At 35.1% G+C, this 19,929-nt stretch overlaps 1 protein-coding gene across 1 annotated transcript in view; it reads right to left on the reverse strand.

The window, feature by feature from the left end:
• Positions 1–2,810: 2,810 nt before the first annotated feature.
• The window catches only part of Galnt1 (polypeptide N-acetylgalactosaminyltransferase 1), a 46,840-nt gene continuing 29,721 nt past the window's right edge, over positions 2,811–19,929 (reverse strand). The window contains exons 6-11 of the mRNA XM_013014890.1: positions 19,337–19,454; positions 16,623–16,803; positions 15,523–15,662; positions 7,526–7,624; positions 6,914–7,048; positions 2,811–5,319 (exon numbers count right to left, since the gene is read on the reverse strand). Coding sequence (XP_012870344.1) covers positions 5,173–5,319; positions 6,914–7,048; positions 7,526–7,624; positions 15,523–15,662; positions 16,623–16,803; positions 19,337–19,454 — 820 coding nt within the window. The 3' untranslated portion in view covers positions 2,811–5,172. The remainder of the gene's footprint in view (positions 5,320–6,913; positions 7,049–7,525; positions 7,625–15,522; positions 15,663–16,622; positions 16,804–19,336; positions 19,455–19,929) is intronic.

Below are 19,929 nucleotides of genomic sequence, written 5' to 3' on the forward strand. Positions count from 1 at the left end.
ATGCAGTCCCATTTGTCTAGTTTTAATTTTGTGAGGCTTTTGGTACCATATTTAAGAAGTCATTCCCAACTCCAAAGTCATGAAACATGTCCCCTTCATGTTGCCATAGGATTTAAAGTGTTTACACTAAGTTCGTTACTGTTTATGGCTGTAAGCTAAGGGTTCTCATTCTTCCTCACATGGATACAGCCTTCCCAATGCTACTTGTTGAGACTGTTCTTTCTCAAGTGTTCTTGGCACTCTTGTTGAAGATCCATGGCCACCTATGTGAGAGTTCATTACTAGGATATTTGGTGATAAATCTTGAAATGGAATAGTCTGCTTCTTTCCACTTCACACTCTTTTCAAAACTTGCAGTTATTCTCCTCCATAAAATTGTAAAGTTATCTTGCTTATACTTACAAAAAAAATCAGGCTGAACCTTTGGTGTGCACTGTCACACCTGTACATCTATTTCAGGAAACTGACATCTTAACTACATGGCACTTTCCAATCTATGTATATGAATTTTCTCCACTTGTTTAGATCTTTATTCCATCACCACTGGATAGTTTCATTATAGATGTACCGTATATGTACTTTTTTCCATTAAATTTTTAAGCAACTATAAATGATACTGTATTTTTAATATTGGTGGCTAATGATGTAGATCATCTTTTCATGTTTGGTCAGTTTTGTATGTTCTTTGGAGAATGACTATTCATTAAAAGTTGGTTTAACCTTGTCATATGTCTCAGATACAAATTCCTTATATGACTAGCAAATATTTTGTCCCATTTTATGGGATGGTGTCCTTTGCTCCCCGGCGACTCCTACCCTCCCCTGACCCCCTCTCCTGTTTGCCCTTTTGTGATACTGAATAGCAACCCCAGGGCCTCACACATGCTAGGCAAACATCCTACTATTGAGCTATATCCCTATTGGTATCCTCTGAACCATAAATTTTAAGTTTTGAAGACTCCAACTTACTTATCTTTAAACTCTTGCTGATGCTTTTTTTTTTGTAATTCAAAGTCTTGAAGATTATATCAATGTTTCCTTTGAAGAGATTGTATAGCTTTAGCTCTTATTTGATCCATTTACATTTTTGTATTTGGTGATATATAAGGGTTCAACTTCCTTCTTTTACATTTGTTCCTTGCTATAGTCTGAATAAAACGGCTCCACTGAATTTTCTTGGCACTTGTTGAAAATCAATCAACCATGTTGTTAGGAGTTATTTTTGCATTCTTAACTGTATTCAGTTTACATCTTCCTTTGCATCGGTACAACACAGTCTTGCTTTACAGTAGTAATTGGAGACACGACAATAAAAAATCAAGGAGTGTTATTATCATTATTTTCTTTGGTGCCAGTCTGGGTATAGTCATTGAGCTTTTTTGATCAAGGCCAATGCTCTTCCACTTGAGTCACAGCTTAATTTCTAGCTTTTTGGTAGTTAGTTGGAGATAAGACACATGGACTTCCCTGTCCTGGCTGGCTTCAAACCACAATCCTCAGATTACAGCTTCTTGAGTAGCTAAGATTATAGGCCCAGCAGTTTTGAGTACTCTTAACTTAAAAAAAAAAAAAAGGAATGAACCCCAAGATAAGTCTTCAAATTTTTTGGGTTTTTTTCCTTTCATGCAATTGTTTCTATCATATTTATAAAATGATTTCCCCCACAGTATAACCCATACTTTCATCACTGTTTTTGATGTTGGTATAATTTGTGGAGGGGAAGGGAAAAAAACAAATCATTTAACTAGGGATACAGGTGGACCCATTGCAACAATGAGATGTACAAGTCGTTATGTCGAAAAATGAACTTAACAAGTTTGGTAGGGGGTGGGGGGAGGATAAGGTGAGGGAAGGGGAGGAGTATGGGAAGGGATGGGAAGGGGAAGCAATGAGGAGGCAACAATGCTTGATAAGAAATGTACTCATTATCTTGCCCATGTAATTCTAACTCCTCTGTACAGTATTCTCACAATAAAAAAAATTTAAAAAACAGATTGTTTTAGCCATTCTGGATACCATGCATAAACTTTGATATGAAGTTTAGGATCAGCTTGTCAATTTCTGCCTCAAAAAAGCATCTGGAATATTTTTAAGGGATTAAATTGAATTTATATGTCATTTTGAGGAGCATTACCATTGTAATTTCCATTGTTATGGTTTCTAATTTGGTCTTGAGGTCTTCCTATTGACAGTGGCCATGATCCAAGCTCACCACTATCTAAAGAGAGCTCTGATTTTATTTTTCTTCTTTAACATTATCCCGGTTTTCCTGTATCTGTTTCACTTACACACACACACATATCAATTTCTACAATAAAACATTGTGGGATTTTGACTTCATTGCATCCATAAATCAATTTGTAGGAGGCTGGTATCATAACATTATATAATATTTCAAACCATCTATTGTACTTTTCAACACCATTTTCGAATTTTTATACATCTTCATCTTGCTTAACTTTCTTCCTAGATATGACTTCCTTAATGATATTAAAGCTAAAGTTTCAAGTGTTTATTACTGTCTATACAGTTGAGTTTTGTATACATGCCTCCTAGTCTGAAAAAATAGTTCTGATAGATTTATCAAGCAAATGGGAGGTAAACTTTTAAGAAATAAGAGATAAAAAAGGGTCCTGTAATTAGAAACAGATCTAATTTTCCAAACAGTATAAAAAGTAGCTTAGCTCTTTGTGTATATCTCTTACAATGATTACTTCAGAAACATTCCCTTCCAAATTTTCTTATTTGAGGAGCATTAAATTTCCTTTGGTATATACTTCTTAGAAGATGAGGAGAGCACCAAGTCCTTATAAAATAGGGACTGTGTTTTTTTCAGCTAACTGGTTGACAGGACAAATGAAGACATGGCCTACATGGTATTCTCCATTTACAGATAGTGAAAAGCAGGATCTGTCAAGAATTAGGACAGAGAAATATATTAAAGTAGACTGTGAATGAAGTATAGTGAAAGATTTGTGAGATTCAAATTTATCTTTGTCACACTTCATTTCTTATGGTCAAATAATCCTATGTATCTATTTTTCTTTTTCACTCAGTCTTTTTTTTATCTCAATTCACAACTAGATTAGATAAATACTAATATACTCTGCCTAATCTACAAATTGCTATGATGTAAAGGGATTAATTTTAACTTCAAATAACACCAATTTTAGGCACAACTAGTGAGGAATATTTTATATTTTACAGGTATTTAGGAATATTTTAATTAGAAAAATAAAAGCAATGGGATTATCTATCAAGTTCTAAAAGTACCCATGAATTAAAAGTACTCAAATATCCCTCTTAAAAAATAAAACCAAACCTTAAGTCACAATGCTGTTAATCTTTCCTACAATAACAAATGATACCAAGCTATTCTGGAATACAAAAACCTGAAATGCTGAGCATGAAAGTAATTTATTGATTAGACATTCAATTTTTTTCAAGCATTAGGTCTACTGAATAGAATTAACACAACTCATGGAGTAGGAAATAAAATTCCATCCAGTACCTGTTTCATTTTGAATTTCCTTGGGACAGTTTTGCCTTCTGTATTATAGCTTCACCTAAAGCATCTACAGGCTTGATGTTGATTAAACAAACTGTATATAATCAACTTGGCAATTATCATTGGTGATGTGACTTTCAGAAACATTCTTAGGCACAAGAAATAACACTGCCTGCAGTGAGTCTTTGATAACCAAAGGAAAGAATACCAACAAATATAATCTAACAAAAACAAGCAAAATATATGCATTTTTGCCAATGGATTGCATTAGATATTGGAGAAAATGTCACAATGCAAGTTTCTGGAAAGTTAAAAATTTAACTTTTAATTGACATAAACTTTTGGTAATCAATTGATTTTTTGGTATTAAAAATCAGAGAAAAATAAGATCAAGGTAACCTACATGGAATTTAGGGAGAAATGCAGAACCTGCAATATGGAATAGCTGCACTTCTTCAACTAACTCATTAAAAATGCCAATTATATATTTTCAGTCAAATTTTATTTTTTAAAAAACCAAATCAATGTTACAATTCAAGAAACTAATCTAAATATGTACTTGACAATAAAGCACATCTGTGTATGGAGTGAGAAAGATTTCAAAACTGGCAAATATATTATCTGCAAATACCCAAAGGATAAATCACTCCTTGTAAGCCTTTTGTTAAGTGGAGTCATAAAGAACTGAAGATTTATTGCTGTGAAACAAATCTGTACTACAGTAGTATGAATCCTGGGTATTAAGCATAATCAGTTGGATGAAGTTAATAAAGTTGTGATAATAGTGTGTGTGTGTGTGTCTCAGTGTATAAGCCAGTTGACCCAAGAACAACGGAGATATCTAACTTGTTCAGTTGAGACCAGACATGTTAAGTGTCCATTTTTAAGAAGGCAATTAAAAATTACAATTCCAACAGTCCACAACCAAATAAAAATATTATAGAAAGAAATTAAAACTATGTTCAGAGAGCTTTTTGCCCAGCACCCCAAGGAAAATAAAAGCATCCATGACTATCACAGATGAAAACAAAATGAGTATCACTGGAATCAGTTATTTTTCCCCACTGAGGTATAAAATCTATATAGAAATTTGATACTATACTATAACAAATTGTACTTCTCATAGTTCTGTTTTAATTTCTTTTAAACCCTGTTTAATATAGTTTTTTATTGTTGTAAAAATGTTGTTTTCATGATTCTGAATCTGGTTCTTTCAGTTCTTTCTCATTTATTTTTATATCAATATTTAATATACTGGCTACCAGTCCTAATTAGGAAAAAAATCTTGGAAATCTCTTCTTCATGAGAGCACATTCAGCAGAAATTACTGATGTGCAAGTGAACCACAGAAGGTGCAGCTTTCCAGAAAGCATATTTTGTTGATTGTGTGTCTGAATATTCTTTCCCATGACTCTTGATGAAAGACTCTTTCACTCTTGTAAACATCATTGTGCACAGTCTCACTACTATGCATTTTCACGTCCTTGGACAGGAAGGCTGGTTCACAGCTAGTGAAAAGCTATAAGTCTGAGTTTAATGGCTGATAAACCTTACATCCTGCAGAAGAGGAAAGTATTTTTCCTTTTGCGCTACTTAAGAATGTGGCAGAAATGTATGCTGAGGTAGCCCAGTCAATCCTTTTTTTCGTTTTTGTAAATTTGGTCTCAAAATATTTCTGGAAGGGTGACGTTTCGAAGAAGCCACTGTTGGGACCGGCTTCCATTGCAGTCTCTAATGCTGGGCACCTGGCTATCCTCTTCTGTGGCTTTATCCAGGCACTGATTACTGTTCACATGCTGCAGGGTTAATTTCTGAAAGTGATGGAGAGAAAAACATCTCAGCGATTATTTTTGATAATTGCTAAATTCCCCTATAGAAATGAGAACCTAAGGAAATCCAGGTGCTGGGGGCTGACACCTGTAACCCTAGCTACTCAAAGGACTAAGATCTGAGAATCATTGAAGCTAGACCAAGTAGTAAAATCTGGGAGATTCTTATTTCCAGTTAAGTCTCCCAAATCCAGAAGTGGAATTGTAGCTCACATGACAGAGAAATTATATTTAAAGAAAACATCAAGAGCTATAATGGAAAAAGCAATTGAGTAAGTACAATGGGGTATAATGGATAAAGATCATTTAAGATCTTCCAACCTATTTCTGAATAGCTATTTCAGCTTTACAATTTCCATAAGGCCTTCAACTTCTACTCATATAAACAGTGTGCTGGATCTTATTTATGGAGTTCTTTTGATCCAAGATTTCACAATTTGAGGCTTATATTACAGAATGTTGACGTCTTGGTTCTTTATCCAAAGTGTTATGTTTCCAATGGATGAACATAGGGCAGTTATGATGGGCTGTTTCCCTTCAGAGCTCCCTATGCTGTCAAGCTCAGGCTACTGGGTCAAGTATTGCAATTTGAATTTTCCTTTTGTCCAATTTTGCCTTTCCATTTTTTTTCACAGCTACTGATTAATAAAGGTGTTCCCCGGTAGATACCTAAGCAATAAACTTTTCTTTTAAGAGTTTGCCTCTGGGAGAAACCACTGTGTAAGATTTTATTTCAGGAGAAACGCTGTAAAATGATCCTTAAGTTTCAATACTTTATATACATAACCAATTCTTTTTAAATACTCCAAACTATCTCCAGCTTCTTACATTCTAACCAAACATTTACTTTTAGAGAAACTGTTGTATATTGCGCTGATTGGTTAACCAAAATCCATTCCTAATCTTTGTCTTTGTTATTCTCACTATAAATATTAGAAAAACCAAATGCTTGCTTCCCTAGCCTTCCTTGTTGTTGGTTGTCATTTTGGACTATACTTCTGTCCCATGATAAACAGTTTACTAACTAAAGGGGATTCCTGGAAAAGTTTTTTTTTGCTTTTCAGGAAAAGAGCATCATATGTGGCAATGAAATATTCCTCCTTTCCTTTTCTTTCTGCCTTGAGTTGGAATGTGAAAATGTGAGTTGCAGTAGCTACATGGTGAAGCTGAGAATGTTAAAGTATCTTATCCCAGACAGCACAGTGCCACTGAATCCACTCCAGACTTATGTAAAAATAATAGAACTGTTTGTTTAAGGTACTATAAGTAGATCTTTTAGGGCCCAATTGATATGCTGGCTTTTTCTTATCAGCTTAAAAACAGGACCTTTTCAAATTAAGAAAAATTTGGGTTGTCACCACAACTATGTTACTCTTCATTTTTCAACGTGTGAGACAGTCACACACAAAATAGCAGTAGCCCTGCATCAAAGGATGAATTGGAACAAAATATTCAGGCCATGTCCAATGGCTATCTTAACTATATGCTAATATTTACCATTTTAGCAATAAAAATATAAATATGCCCAATGACAATTGTAATTTTTTTTATTCCTACTCAAAACTAGATAACTTACCACTGGGTCATATTCCCAGAGTTGGTTGCCTTTTAGGTGGTGGCATTTAAGCATGGTAACTGGGCCATTAAGTTTGGAAACATCCAAACAAAGATCATCTGTTCTAATTTCTTTATTGGCAGTATAAGAGAAAACCTAGAAAACAAAAATGCACACATGTAAGCTTTAACAGTAAAAACAAACTAATTATAGCATTTCAGATGTCAATAATCTAGCAGGGAAAATACAGGTCTTTCAAGATACATGACTTTTGCATTTTATTAAAATAATGGAGAATAAAATGATGCAGAAAAGTTTCCTCAAGGTTTCCACAGAGGAAAGTAAAATCATTTAGTTCTTTGTGCTCACTAGTATCAAAGGTTGTTATTTGTTTGCCTAACAAGGACAAAAGAAAACTTGTGTTCAGCAGTGTCAATACATAGAAATTTTTACAAATGCTTTGTTTAAAAGAAATGATTAAAGGCTCCTTTAACCCAATGGTCTTTATTATTTTCTCTGGACATCTAACAATATTTCCAGGATAATGTCATGGAATAAAAGGGATAAAACAAAAAGGAAAAGTTAAAACTTTTAAAAAGTTAAACTTTTAAAAAAGTTTACTAAGATACTCACCTGATTACCTCCCATACCATGACAATTAAAAATTCCAACTTTTTCATTCTCTTTTCTAGCCATGTTATCTAGACATTGATTTGTTTCCACATTTCGTATCTATGAGACAACAATAAAAATATCAGGAGTTAAGAAAGGTTAACTAGATGAATTGCCACACATACAAGTAAAGGTCACTCTGAGCTCAGATGATTGCAAGTCTCCTAGGTGGTTTATAGGTGGGGGGAAAATCACTGCATGGTTCCCCAAGATTCTCTGGTTTAGAAATGTTTTCCAAAACTGTTCATAAAATCTATGTTTAAAGGGGAAATCTATCATGTTCTAATTATTATTTTATTTCTTCTACACTGTTCCTCTAGGATTTGTGTTTATTTCAGTAAATTCTATTCTAATAATTTAAAGCAACTAAATCACTCATTCAAGACAACTGTATCAACCAAAATAAGGGTATTATATTTTATAGTTATTCTAGTGACTTCTCAGTGGACTTCCTAGGCATTTTTTTTGCCAAATGATTTGGCACTTGAAATCACAGACATGGTATGGTGCAAACTTTACTTTCTCATTAGATACTTGTCATTCATATAAAGGATCCTGAAGCAACCATCAGAATTAGGAGAATATTTTAAGCAACATCCCTTGCTGTTTTGTTTCCTCAAACCTGCAATTTAAAAGCATTTGGCAATCTACTAAGCCCATAGGTGTACAATAGTACCACAGGGTCATAGGGGAGAGGTGTAGCAGGTTACTTCTGTCATGCTGTATAGACAGAAAAATATGTAGTTTTATGTGATAAAGTGGAGTAAAGTTAAAGCTAAAAATAAGCCATTTGCTTTCATAATTTGTATATTATGCCAATATTGTAGTAAAGCATTAAGATTTTGGAAAACAGATAAAATGTTCCAATCCTTGAGTGGCTTTAACACTGGGGTGCAGAGAAGCTTATTTGCCTCAATGAACTTGGGCTTCTCTGTAGGTGAGTGAGTGGTACACTCTCCAGTGGATTCCTCTTCATTGCCTGGCTTAGAAGATGTGGTTTTGAAAAAAGGAGTATCTCTTTCTCTCCTTGTGAGAATATATGTGGACTACATCATCTATGGAGTGTTTTTCCCATGACATTAAAAACCAGGAGACTAGTCCTTTTGGATTCTAAGAGGGAGAGAGTTAAATCTGAAAAGGTTCTGGAGAAGGGAAAAATTAGGATCACTTTCTATGGGATACTGCATCTGATGCTTCATATAAATAAGGTATCAGCTTTCTAGTATAAAGTGTAGAAAGTAGAAATAGTGGTAACATATACTTGGTTCAGCATTCTTATTGGTATATAAATGGATTATAGGTTAGTTATTCAATATGTGACACTCTATAAAGAATAAGAAATAATAGCATTTGTAAATATATAATGACAAAAACACAGGCATGTTATTAGGGAAAAGGTAAAATATATGAAAGGATTTTTTTTTCTTTAAGAAAGGGTTTAGTATGTAGTCCAAGCTAGCCATGAACTCCAGATACTTCTGCTTCTATCTCCCAAGTGCTGCAATTATAGATGTGTACCACCATGCCTGACATATGCAAGAATGTAACACTAAGGATGGCTCCAGATAAATGTCTCTTGTTGAAACGTCTTAAAAAAGCGTGAATATTCCAATAACCTAAAGTGTATTCTGAAGGTCAACACAAAGAAGAGTAGCTTCTTTCTGGAGTTTTCCCAGTCTTTACGAGCTATAACCCACTTTTTGATGTACATAGTGTATAGCTAAATGTTTAGCAGTCTCCTAACACTACCAATTCCTTTTAGTTTGCTCATCTTCCATGTATTTTGATGGTTCTCTTGGAAAGAAGATGGCTCCCTGTTTGGTAACATATTCAGTAGTTATTTAATTCTAAATCACTAGGGACTCAAACTAAATGGCTGATTTGATATGAAAAATAGGAGGTTTTCCTGGTTGAAATAGGAATGTCAGAGTATCATGGCTTTGATTCTCTACTTAACCTATGAGGAAAATAACTATTGACAGGATCCCTTGGGAATTTAATATGGTACATCCAATGAGAGGACTATAAAGGGTAAGCATAACCTCTGGTTTTTAAAAACAAGCCAAATATGGATGCTTTACCTTCTGTTAACAAAGTAACTGTACACAAGGTAGACAGAGAGAGAATCTCTGTGCTATTTGAGTGTCTCCAGATGGTCCAAATATCATTTTTTGTAATAATGGAAATGTCTATATTTATGCTGTCCAATGTAGTAGCTAGTAGTCACATATCCACTGAACATTTTGCATGTGACTACTATGATTTAGGGACCTGAGTAATTTCAATAGATTTAAATTTAATGTGGCTAGTGGCTAACTACTCATTGGATGCACAGATCTATATGCTGACAATAGAAAAAAGAAAGTCATCATTTGTGAGGAGCTCCTGTCAAAGATCAAAAATGATTCATAACATGTTAATAATCACATCATTAGAAACTTGGAAAAGTCAAGTGTAAAGTTTGGTTTGTACCTTCTGAGAAGTCCTGGGGATAAATTATTATCAAGAGGAAGCTAATAGTCCTTTCTTTTTCTTTCTTTCAAACCCAGGGCTTTGCGCATGGAAAGCAGGCTCTCTACCACTGAATTATACTTTAGCCCCCATAGACCTTTTAATATGATTCAATTATGCCTGAAAAACACAACTTTTTTTCAAGGCTTTTATGAATTCAACTGCTTTTTCCCATAGAGTTGCTAATATTTCTAAGAATAGAACACAATTCGAGACTACACTGAATTGTTCTTAAGCAAAATATACTTGAGAATAAGCACACTAACATATATTAAATAACAAGAGAAGCAAAAGGAAATACAGGTGTACAGTTAACAAACAGACCAAATAAATATTTCTTTAGTATAGCATCATAAAAGGCAGTCCCAACTTCTACCAATAACTAAATCATTGAGTCAGTTCTCTTCCTTGTTTAACTCAAGTATTCCCCACAGATTCCTTTCTGATTTTCAGTCTTCAGTGGAACCACTGCCAAGACTCAGATCTTCATAAAAACCCATTACCCTTGAGGTTGAACCCTGAGATACTGGAGAAAATATGAAGGCCCAACATCCAGGATAAGCAAGGAATTTCTCCTGATCAGCAAAAACTGGTCTCTTGCTGGTAAGCAACTAGAAGATGGACGTGCTTAGTCTTACTACAACCTTCAAAAGAAATCTACTCTTAACCATCCACTGAGACTTCACAGCGGTGCTAAGAAAAGGAAGAAGTTGTATACCAAGAAGAATAACCATAAGAGAAAGTAGGTTACACTGACTGTCCTGAAACACTATAAAGAAACATTTTTTCTTATGTAGTTATGTTGTTGAGTCAAGCCAAAACAATCTTAGGCAACTTGTCTATATTCTAAAAATGTCATAATGTTAAGAAACTATTAGAAACAGTCACTTTTCTACTTCAATGGCAGTAATATATGACATATTGGTCAGAAGGCAGTATCTACAGGGTAAGAGTACAGGCTGTGAGGATATAGAGACCTCAGTCTCATCCTAACTTTACCATTACTAACTAGGAGACTTTAAGGTGGTTACTGACTCCAAGAGAGTGACTCCCAAAACCCTGATCTAGGGGCTGGGAAGGTGGCTCAGTGGTAGAGTGCTTGCCTTGCATGTCTGAGGCCATGGGTTCGATTTTTCAGCACCACATAAGCAAAGAGAAAAAAGCCGGAAGTGGCGCTGTGGCTCAAGTGGTAGAGTGCTAGCCTTGAGCTGAAGAGCTGAGGGACAGTGCCCAGACCCAGAGTTCAGGCCCCACGACCGGACCCCCCCAAAAAATAAAACCCCCAAAACAACAATCCTAATCTAAAGAACACCATCATGCAAGATGGTAACATATATACTAAAAGAGAGGCTTGGTAAGCAAATGTGTTTTGAAAACACAGTATTAAACCAATTTTACATGGGATTATTTACTGAAGGACTTTAGACAGTTTTCTAATACTGTCATTCTTGGGAGGGATGGGGAATAGTGGTACAGGAATATATAAAGACATAAAAACCTAGTATTTTAAAAACATTTTGTCACAAAGTTTACTCTTTTCCTCCTGTGTCTTGCCTAATCAAGTATCTTTGGGGATCATCACCTTCCAATTTCTCTTCAGTAAAAAAATAATAATAATAAAAAAAACCCAAACAGAGTTCTAAGTGAGATAATACTGGCTCAGTGGTAGTGTGCTTGACTTGCATCCAGGAGGCCCTCAGTTTGATTCCTCAGCACCATATAAGCAGAAAAAACCCAGAAGTGGCACTGTGGCTCAAGTGGTAGGGTGCTAGCCTTGAAGGACAGTGCCCCCACGACCAAAAAAACAAACCAACAATAACAACAACAACAGAAATCAGGGGCCTCGGCAGTGGCTAACACACAGAAGGCACCCAATACTTGTTTTCTTTCCTTATCCGCAGAGCCAGTAACTCTTCAATTTCACTCTGAAGGACAAAATTAGATACCACTTTTGAAGGATGAACTTAGATATTATGACTACTACACTTGTGAAAATACTTGTGAAAGCACTGGTTTCTGCTGTAGAAGTTAGAGCTTTAGTTTGTTAGCTTTTCCAATAGTGTCCTCAGGGTACCAGATTCCCGGTTACCTGCATTAGGTTTGACAATGTAAGAGTTATGTGAATATAGTACTGAATCTAGTATTAGTTAATCTAGATTCACTTATTTATTCTTGTCTACAAAGAAAATACTAATTAGAGTTGAGAAAGACCATATTATTTGTATTAAAAAGAGCACAAGCTTAGCTGGGCACTGGTGGTCACATCTGTAATCCTAGCTACTCAGGAGGCTGAGATCTGAGGATCATGGTTCAAAGCCAGCCAGGCAAAAAAGTCCATGAAACTCTTATCTCCAATAAACCACCAGAAAACCAGAAATGGCGCTGTGCTCAAGTATAAAGCGCTAGCCTTGAGCTGAAGAACTGAAGAACAGCACCCAGACCTAGAGTTAAAGCCCCACAACTGACAAAAAAAAAAAAAAAAAAAAAGCACAAGCTTTCATCCAGATGCCCGTGTTCAACATTTATTTCTTCTGTTTTGTGGCTGTTACCTTAGCTATGCTGTTTAAATCTAGGTCTGTCTTAATTTACTTATGTATAAAATGTAGATAATGACGTCTATCCTACAGTGTTAAGGTCAGAATGAGTTGATATTGGTGACATATTCAGATTGGTTCCTAAAATAAAGTATGTACCAAATAAAAATGTTAGAATTATAATATCTGCTTGGGGAAGCGATTAGTCAATCCATGAGCATGGCTAATTTGGCAACAAATGATCTGGACTGTTTGCTTTTTGTGGTTATTTGCAATATCTAATTCCTGAATTATCTATTAGATATTATAACCAAATACATGCATTTGGTCCAAGTCCTACAAAAGTTAGGGATATTAGGCTTGGTTGAATACACATACTCTAAACTGTGATTATTAGTCTAGTCATATTTCTATTTCCCAGTTTCCCTTTCTGCTCTAAATTCTATGAATTCAGGTTTTCCTGGGTCCTTGAAGCACTGCCTTCTCTGGAAGGCTAATTTCTAGACACTGGCAAAGGAAGGCTCACATGAATGAAGCTATGATCAATTGATCATAAGAATAAAATCCCCAGCTGCAATGCCATGGATGCTTGCTAAACTGTGCCCTAGAAACCAGACTTTTCAACAAGATAATGTGATTTGGTATTAAATTATGGGTCCACAAAGCTGAGTTAACCAAGAAGGCCACAGATGGTAAAATCTGTGACTCACCAGAAAGCCAGCTGGCAGGAGATAGGTAAGCGGCCAGCTTGTCGCGACAATTATCTATGAAGGGTTAGACAAGTGTCTCTTTGTAATATGCCTACATTCTGATCCAACTAATAGTGCCTAGGCATTGTTCAAAACTGGGTCAGTTAGAAGGAAAAATAAAAACCAACTCATTTCCTATTCTACATCATGTTACAGGAGTGATTACTCTAAATCTTACCACAGCACATCCTCCATTCTGGGCCTTTATTCACTGGAAAGAGCTATAGCAATGGAAACATTTTCACTACTGAGAAGTCAGTGAGGATCACGTGGAGGCTTGAGAAACGCAACATATCCCTCGCTTTGTGTGAGGCTGAATTTCTTAAGTGACAACAAAGTTCAGAGGTTAGGGAGCTGAAGGCAACCCTGGAATAGCCTCAGTAATGGGAAACTGGAGAGGTTGTGCCTGCCTGTCAGTAGAGAAAATACAACCAGGTTGAACAGTTTTAATTTACCACCATTTGGCTCCCCTCTGATCTATTTGCTCTTTTACATCCTATACTTTTATTACATTATATTTTTATTATCTTTAAGTAGTGTATAAAGTTCTGTTTCATATTTTTCTCCAGACTCCAAGTGCCAACACTTCCTTCTCTCTCAGTCTTAAATTCACCAGTAGAATCAAGTCTTTGGAAAAGAAAAGCTACATTTACTCACACTTGTCCTATCCCTTCTACTCTTCATTCTATTCCAAAGAATGAACTGCTTTCATCCATCCCCTAATCAATATCCTCCCCACTGTGCTTTGGATCTCTTCTCCCAGATATTTACATATGACATTGGCTCCTTCTTTCACAGATAAGAAAAATTTACTATATTAACTGTTTCCAACTATACAGTTTAGCAGTATTAATATAAAGTCACACAGATGTGAAATACATCCATAGAACTCTTCTATCTTGCAAGTTCAAAGTTTTAAATACTTATTAAATAAATCATCTTTCCTACATCCCTCCTGCCTCTGGTAGCCACTATTCTACTTTCTGTTTCTATAAATTTGACAACTTTATATAACTGACATAAGTAGAATTATATATATATATATATATATGTATATATATACTTTGTGTATGCTTATTTCATTTAAATCCATTCTAAAATACTTAGTAATAAGTTGCTAAATTTTTTTCTCTTTGGTCAGTTGTGGGGCTTGAACTCTGGGCCTGAGTGCTATCCCTCAGCTTTTCAGCTCAAGGATAGCACTCTTTACCACTTGAGCCACAGCACCACTTCTGGTTTTCTGGTGGTTTAATGGAGACAAGAGTTTCACGGGCTTTCCTGCCAGAGCTGGCTTTGAACCGTGATCCTCAGATCTCAGCTTCCTAAGTACGTTGGATTACAGGCGTGAACCACCAGTGCCTGGCTAAATTGCTAATTTTTATTAACCAATCCTAAGAATTAATAAGAATGAATAAAAGTAACAAAAGGCATCACTAGAAACAAACATGTTTATAATATTCTTTCCAATTTCCTTGTCCAAAAAAAATTGAAACTCTCAAAGGAAAAAAAAACATGTACCAAAAATACAATTTATTATGAATGGTCTTTCTTTGTTTTTTTTTTTAGTCAGTTGTGGGGCTTTAACTCTGGGCCTGTATGCTGTCCTTCAGCTCTTCAGCTCAAGACTAGTACTCTACCATTTGAGCCACAGTGTCACTTCTGGTTTTCTGGTGGTTTATTGGAGATAGAGTTTCACAGCCTTTGCTACCCCAGCTGGCTTTGAACCATGATCCTCAGATCTCAGCCTCCTGAGTAGCTAGGATTACAGGTGTGAGCCACTGGTGCCTGGCATTCGCTAATTCTTTACAATTTATCTTGACTTTAAAATTTCCCAAGCTTTGACACAGACTAAAAAAAGAAGGGACAGTAGAATTAGGAGTACATGATCACAAGTAAATGACATTTTGTTAAAGTAACACATCTAAGGATGTAAAAAGAATTTAACCTCTTGGACAAGGTCTAAAAGATAACATGCAGAGCATTCCTACTTCAATAAAATAAAAGAAAAATTCAAAAGGAGTCTGCAGCAGACTCTCACTGCTAAGAACTTTCTCACAATTGAGGTTATGTAATTTTAAAACAAAGAAACAAGTGCTGTAAGAACTTGAAAGGTTAATTTCCACTTTTTAATTAAAAATAAAAGTATATACATAAATATTTTTACCTCTCCCAGTGAGAAATAGTGACGTGGAATTTGCGAATCAGGGTAAATATTCTCTAGGTACCAAGAGAAAGGTTTGCATTGTAGTTTGTGTCTTAGACCAAGTCTTGATGATATATCTCCATAATCTACTTTTGTAACACCTGTTGAAAGAAATAATCAACTCTGAATTATTAGAGTTTATTAGACAACTCACATCTACTTATGTTGGTTCTAGCAGCTGAATGGTAATGTTGTTATCATTTGGGTGATATGTGACTAATATAAATTCATCTTGCAGACATAAATGTATCTTACAAAATACCTTACAAGGAAGACATTAACATGTTTTATTTAAAAAAATAAAATTTAAGATTAAAGCACCAACTAATAAACTTATATACAAATGTCTGCTATATGGGATCAGAAAGCTTTAATGCACGTTAAGGTGAAAACAAAGAATCAAGAGCTATTAAACAGTACAACTGTTTCCAATCAGTTCTCCCTTCTATATTATTGAATTATGCCCACTGCCACAGTATAGTCTTGTAGTAAAAGAACTGTGAAAGATGAGGACAGAAAAGTAACAATGCTAGGCAGATTTCTTCCTGATGAAACAATGGTACCCTTCAAACAATAAATAGTTGAGGAAGGTTCTTGGAGAGAAGTCCCTTAAAACATGTTCTAAGACTCTGGTCCTGTAATGCTTGATAGTTAGATAAAGGCCTTGTATGATAGCATCAAGGCCCCAGTTACGAGAATGTTCACGACCTGCTGTACAGCAGTGGTTTTCTTATGTTGGATAAAAAAGTTAAATACCCAGAAAAGGCCATGCAAGCCAGGAAAATGACTGAAAATTAGGAAGATGAAACCACAGACATAAATATGAAATGCTACAATTGAATCTAAAAAATAGCATGTTGTTAAACACCTGGGCTGGGTAATTGCATATTATACTACTAATATATTATTGTGAATTCTGCCAAGCACTTTGCTATTATGGTTTCAATATTCTTTACAATGGTCTTCCAAAGCTTTGTGTCCATACTGCTTCTCCTCAGAATACATTAGAACCAAGGACAAGAAAGGTACAGTCTTATACTTCCACTGCAAAATAAACTAACCTGGAGAAATTATATAGAAGAAATTCTTGAATTCATCCATCCACACTTCTGCAAGTCGTCTATTATTTTTATTGATAATCTGCCCAGTCCCACCTGGAAACGTGTAAGGTGTAGCTTTCCGAAACACATGCCCAACATGTGAGCATGTAACTATTTCCAAAGTTCCTCCACACTGCCAAATCTGAAAACAGCAAGACACTGCTCAAGAAAAATTCATCTTGGTCTTTTCATTTGAATAGGGGTTTGGCTTTTATGGAAAATCTGTAGCTACTGGTAAAAACCTTTCAAATCGCCTCATTCTCAAATCTAAAAACACAGCAAAGACCATGCTGAACATTGACATTTAAAAAAATTGTTCATATCTACTGAATTTCATAGTTGAAATTTCATAGAAAGTAGTGCATAAAGTAGAGCTCTTACTTTTGGTTAAAAAGTCAGTACTTCCTTAGTACCAAATGTTGCTCTAAAATTTGGATTTGATCAAACCAAATGAAAAGATTAAAAAACAGAAAAGATAGGCTGAAAGCTAAAGATATCAAAGAAGTGAGATGTAGAACAGACTTTTTCTAAATTTTATGACTCATAAGAGCATCATACATTCAAACTGGTAAATTATAAACAGCTCTTATTAACAAGAATACACTATTAAAATGTTTAAGAAATGCTGTATTTATAATAAGTTACTAATGTAGTTTGTGGTTTTAAAAGAAGTGCAAGTTAACTGAGAATCCAGTCAGATTCTTTTCAGGTCCCTGCTATTTAAACCTTTGTCACTACTTGTACATTAAATAAACCCTAGGGATCTAAGCCAGGTCCATCATGAATTCTAAGTGAAATAGTGGTAGAATTATTTTGTTCTTTGTGTTAGAATAAAAATAAAAAAGAAGTGACAGAAATCAAGGGGTGACTTTGATCAAGATGCACTGTACTCATAACATGACTTATGGAATTGTAACCTCTTTGTACAGCTACTTAATGAAATTAAAACCAAAAGACAAAAAAAGAAAAAAAGTGAAAGATCAAATAAGGATAGGACTTATGACCTTAAGTCAATGTAGCCTTTCTCCTTTCAAAATATATTTTCTTCTGTAACTAAAAATTTTTTTAACTACTTATAATTAAAAAAAAATTGTTATGGCCAGGCACCAATGCCGCATGTCTATAATCACAGCTATTTAGAAGGCTGAGAACTGAAAATCAAGGTTCAAAGCGAGCCCAGACAGCAGAGTCTATGAGACTTTTATTTCCAATTAATCACAAAAAAGCCAGAAGTAGAGCTGTGGCAAGTGAGCCACGGAGCACTAGCCTTGAGCAAGAAGAGCTCAGGGACAATGCCTAGGTCCTGAGTTGAAACCCCATCAACTGGTGGCTCCCACAAAAAAAATTACATTTTGGGGGAAAGTAAAAGAAGGGGTGACAGTGTCCAGAAAAGAAATGTACTCATTACTTGCCTTATGAAATGGTAGTCCCTCTGTACAATACATTAATAGTATCAATAAAATTTACTTTTTAAGAATGTAAAATTTATAAGTAAAAAGTACATTTTGATTTCACAAAATATTCACTTCGAAAGTTTTCCAGGACCAAAAAATCTTGTTCTTGGACAGAACCTAAGGTGGATCCCTTAACTTTAACAAAAAGAATGATTGATTGGGTTTAATTATAATGCACTTCAATGTGGTTTCTATTATAGTTATGTGTCAGAAGTTGATTTAAAAAATATACAGTAAGCAGGGTGCTGGTTGCTCATGCCTCTAATCCTAGCTACTCAGGAGATCTGAGGATCGCGGTTCAAAGCCAGCCCAGGCAGGAAAAGCTATGAAACTCATCTCCAATAAACCACCAGAAAATCAGAAGTGGCACTGTGGCTCAAGTGGTAGAGCACTACCCTTGAGCTAAAGCTGAGGGACAGCACTCAGGCCCAAAGTTCAAGCCCCATGACTACCAAAATAAGCTGATGACTCATGCTTGTAATCATAGGTACTCAAGAGGCTGCGGTCTGAGTTTCAAGCCAGTTTGAAGCCAGTCCAAGGAGGAAAGTCTATAGGACTCTTATTTCCAATTAAACACCAAAAAACTGGTAGTGGAACTATGGCTCATGTGGTAGTGCACTAACTTTGAGCAAAAAAGCTCAAAAGCCCTTGTACAGGGGTGTGTGTGTGTGTGTGTGTGTGTGTGTACATATATAAAGTTGACTGGATTTTTTTTATAAGGGAACAATTTTTATACCCTTGTACAGGGTGTGTGTGTGTGTGTGTGTGTACATATATAAAGTTGACTGGATTTTTTTAATAAGGGAACAATTTTTATACCAGATGAAAAGCATATGCTTTCAAAGAAGGAGGCAACAATGGTACTCATTACTTTGGTTATGTAACTGTAACCCCTGTCTACAGTATTTTCACAATAAAAAACTTATTTTTAAAAAAGCATATGCTTTTGGCAATCAGGTACACTAAAGTAACATACATAAATTAACTTATCGCTTTTGTTGGTTTTTTAAAATAGCTGGACTATTAAAATTGGATTATGTGTTTAAACAGTTTAAAATTAATCCTTAATAGTGTCACTAAACTTTTTATAGGCCTATGGCTCTGGAGTCAGGTTAAACTCATTTTCATTTTTTTATTTAGAGATAACATGTATAATCAATGCATATCTATATTTGAGGTTAAGTATGAGGTTAAACAAAACTGTTTCCAAGGGGAACTTACCCTAAAGGAAATTTCTAGGTTTTCTCCTCCCCAAATATCCATTCCAGCATCATATGTTCCAATTTCCTGAAAGTAATCTCTGTCTATTGAAAAAAGGCCTCCTGCCATTGTAGGTGTTCTGAAATTCAATCATAATACTATACCATTAATTTTTAAAGAGTTTAAATTTATTAGCAGCTTTTGTTTTTAAGTATTGCAGTTGTGTGAGTCAAAATAGTTCTTTTCCTTTAAAAAAGTATTGAAGTTTTATAATTTATAAAATAATGCTTATTGTCACACTTTCCAGAAATGTTTATAGGCTCCAAAGGGTTTTCAGTTTTACGTTTCATCCAATCATATTCATGCTGAATGCTGGACTACTGTCACCAGACATCTTCCACCTGACATTTCTGTCTTAAGCACTTTTCTATGTTTTGGTCCTAAGTGATTTAGCTCCTTTAACTGAAGCTATGCCTTATAATACTTTCCATTTGATTGTGATCCATAGTTCCTACCAACTATAAAGATAGTTGATTATTTTAACCAACAAGACTCAGGTTAGGGTCAAAATGCCAGGTTTATAAGGTAGTAAATGCTGCAGAGACATAAGATTA

The sequence above is a fragment of the Dipodomys ordii genome, unplaced genomic scaffold (genome assembly GCF_000151885.1).
Source record: "Dipodomys ordii isolate 6190 unplaced genomic scaffold, Dord_2.0 Scaffold25, whole genome shotgun sequence".
Taxonomy (NCBI): Eukaryota; Metazoa; Chordata; class Mammalia; order Rodentia; family Heteromyidae; genus Dipodomys; species Dipodomys ordii.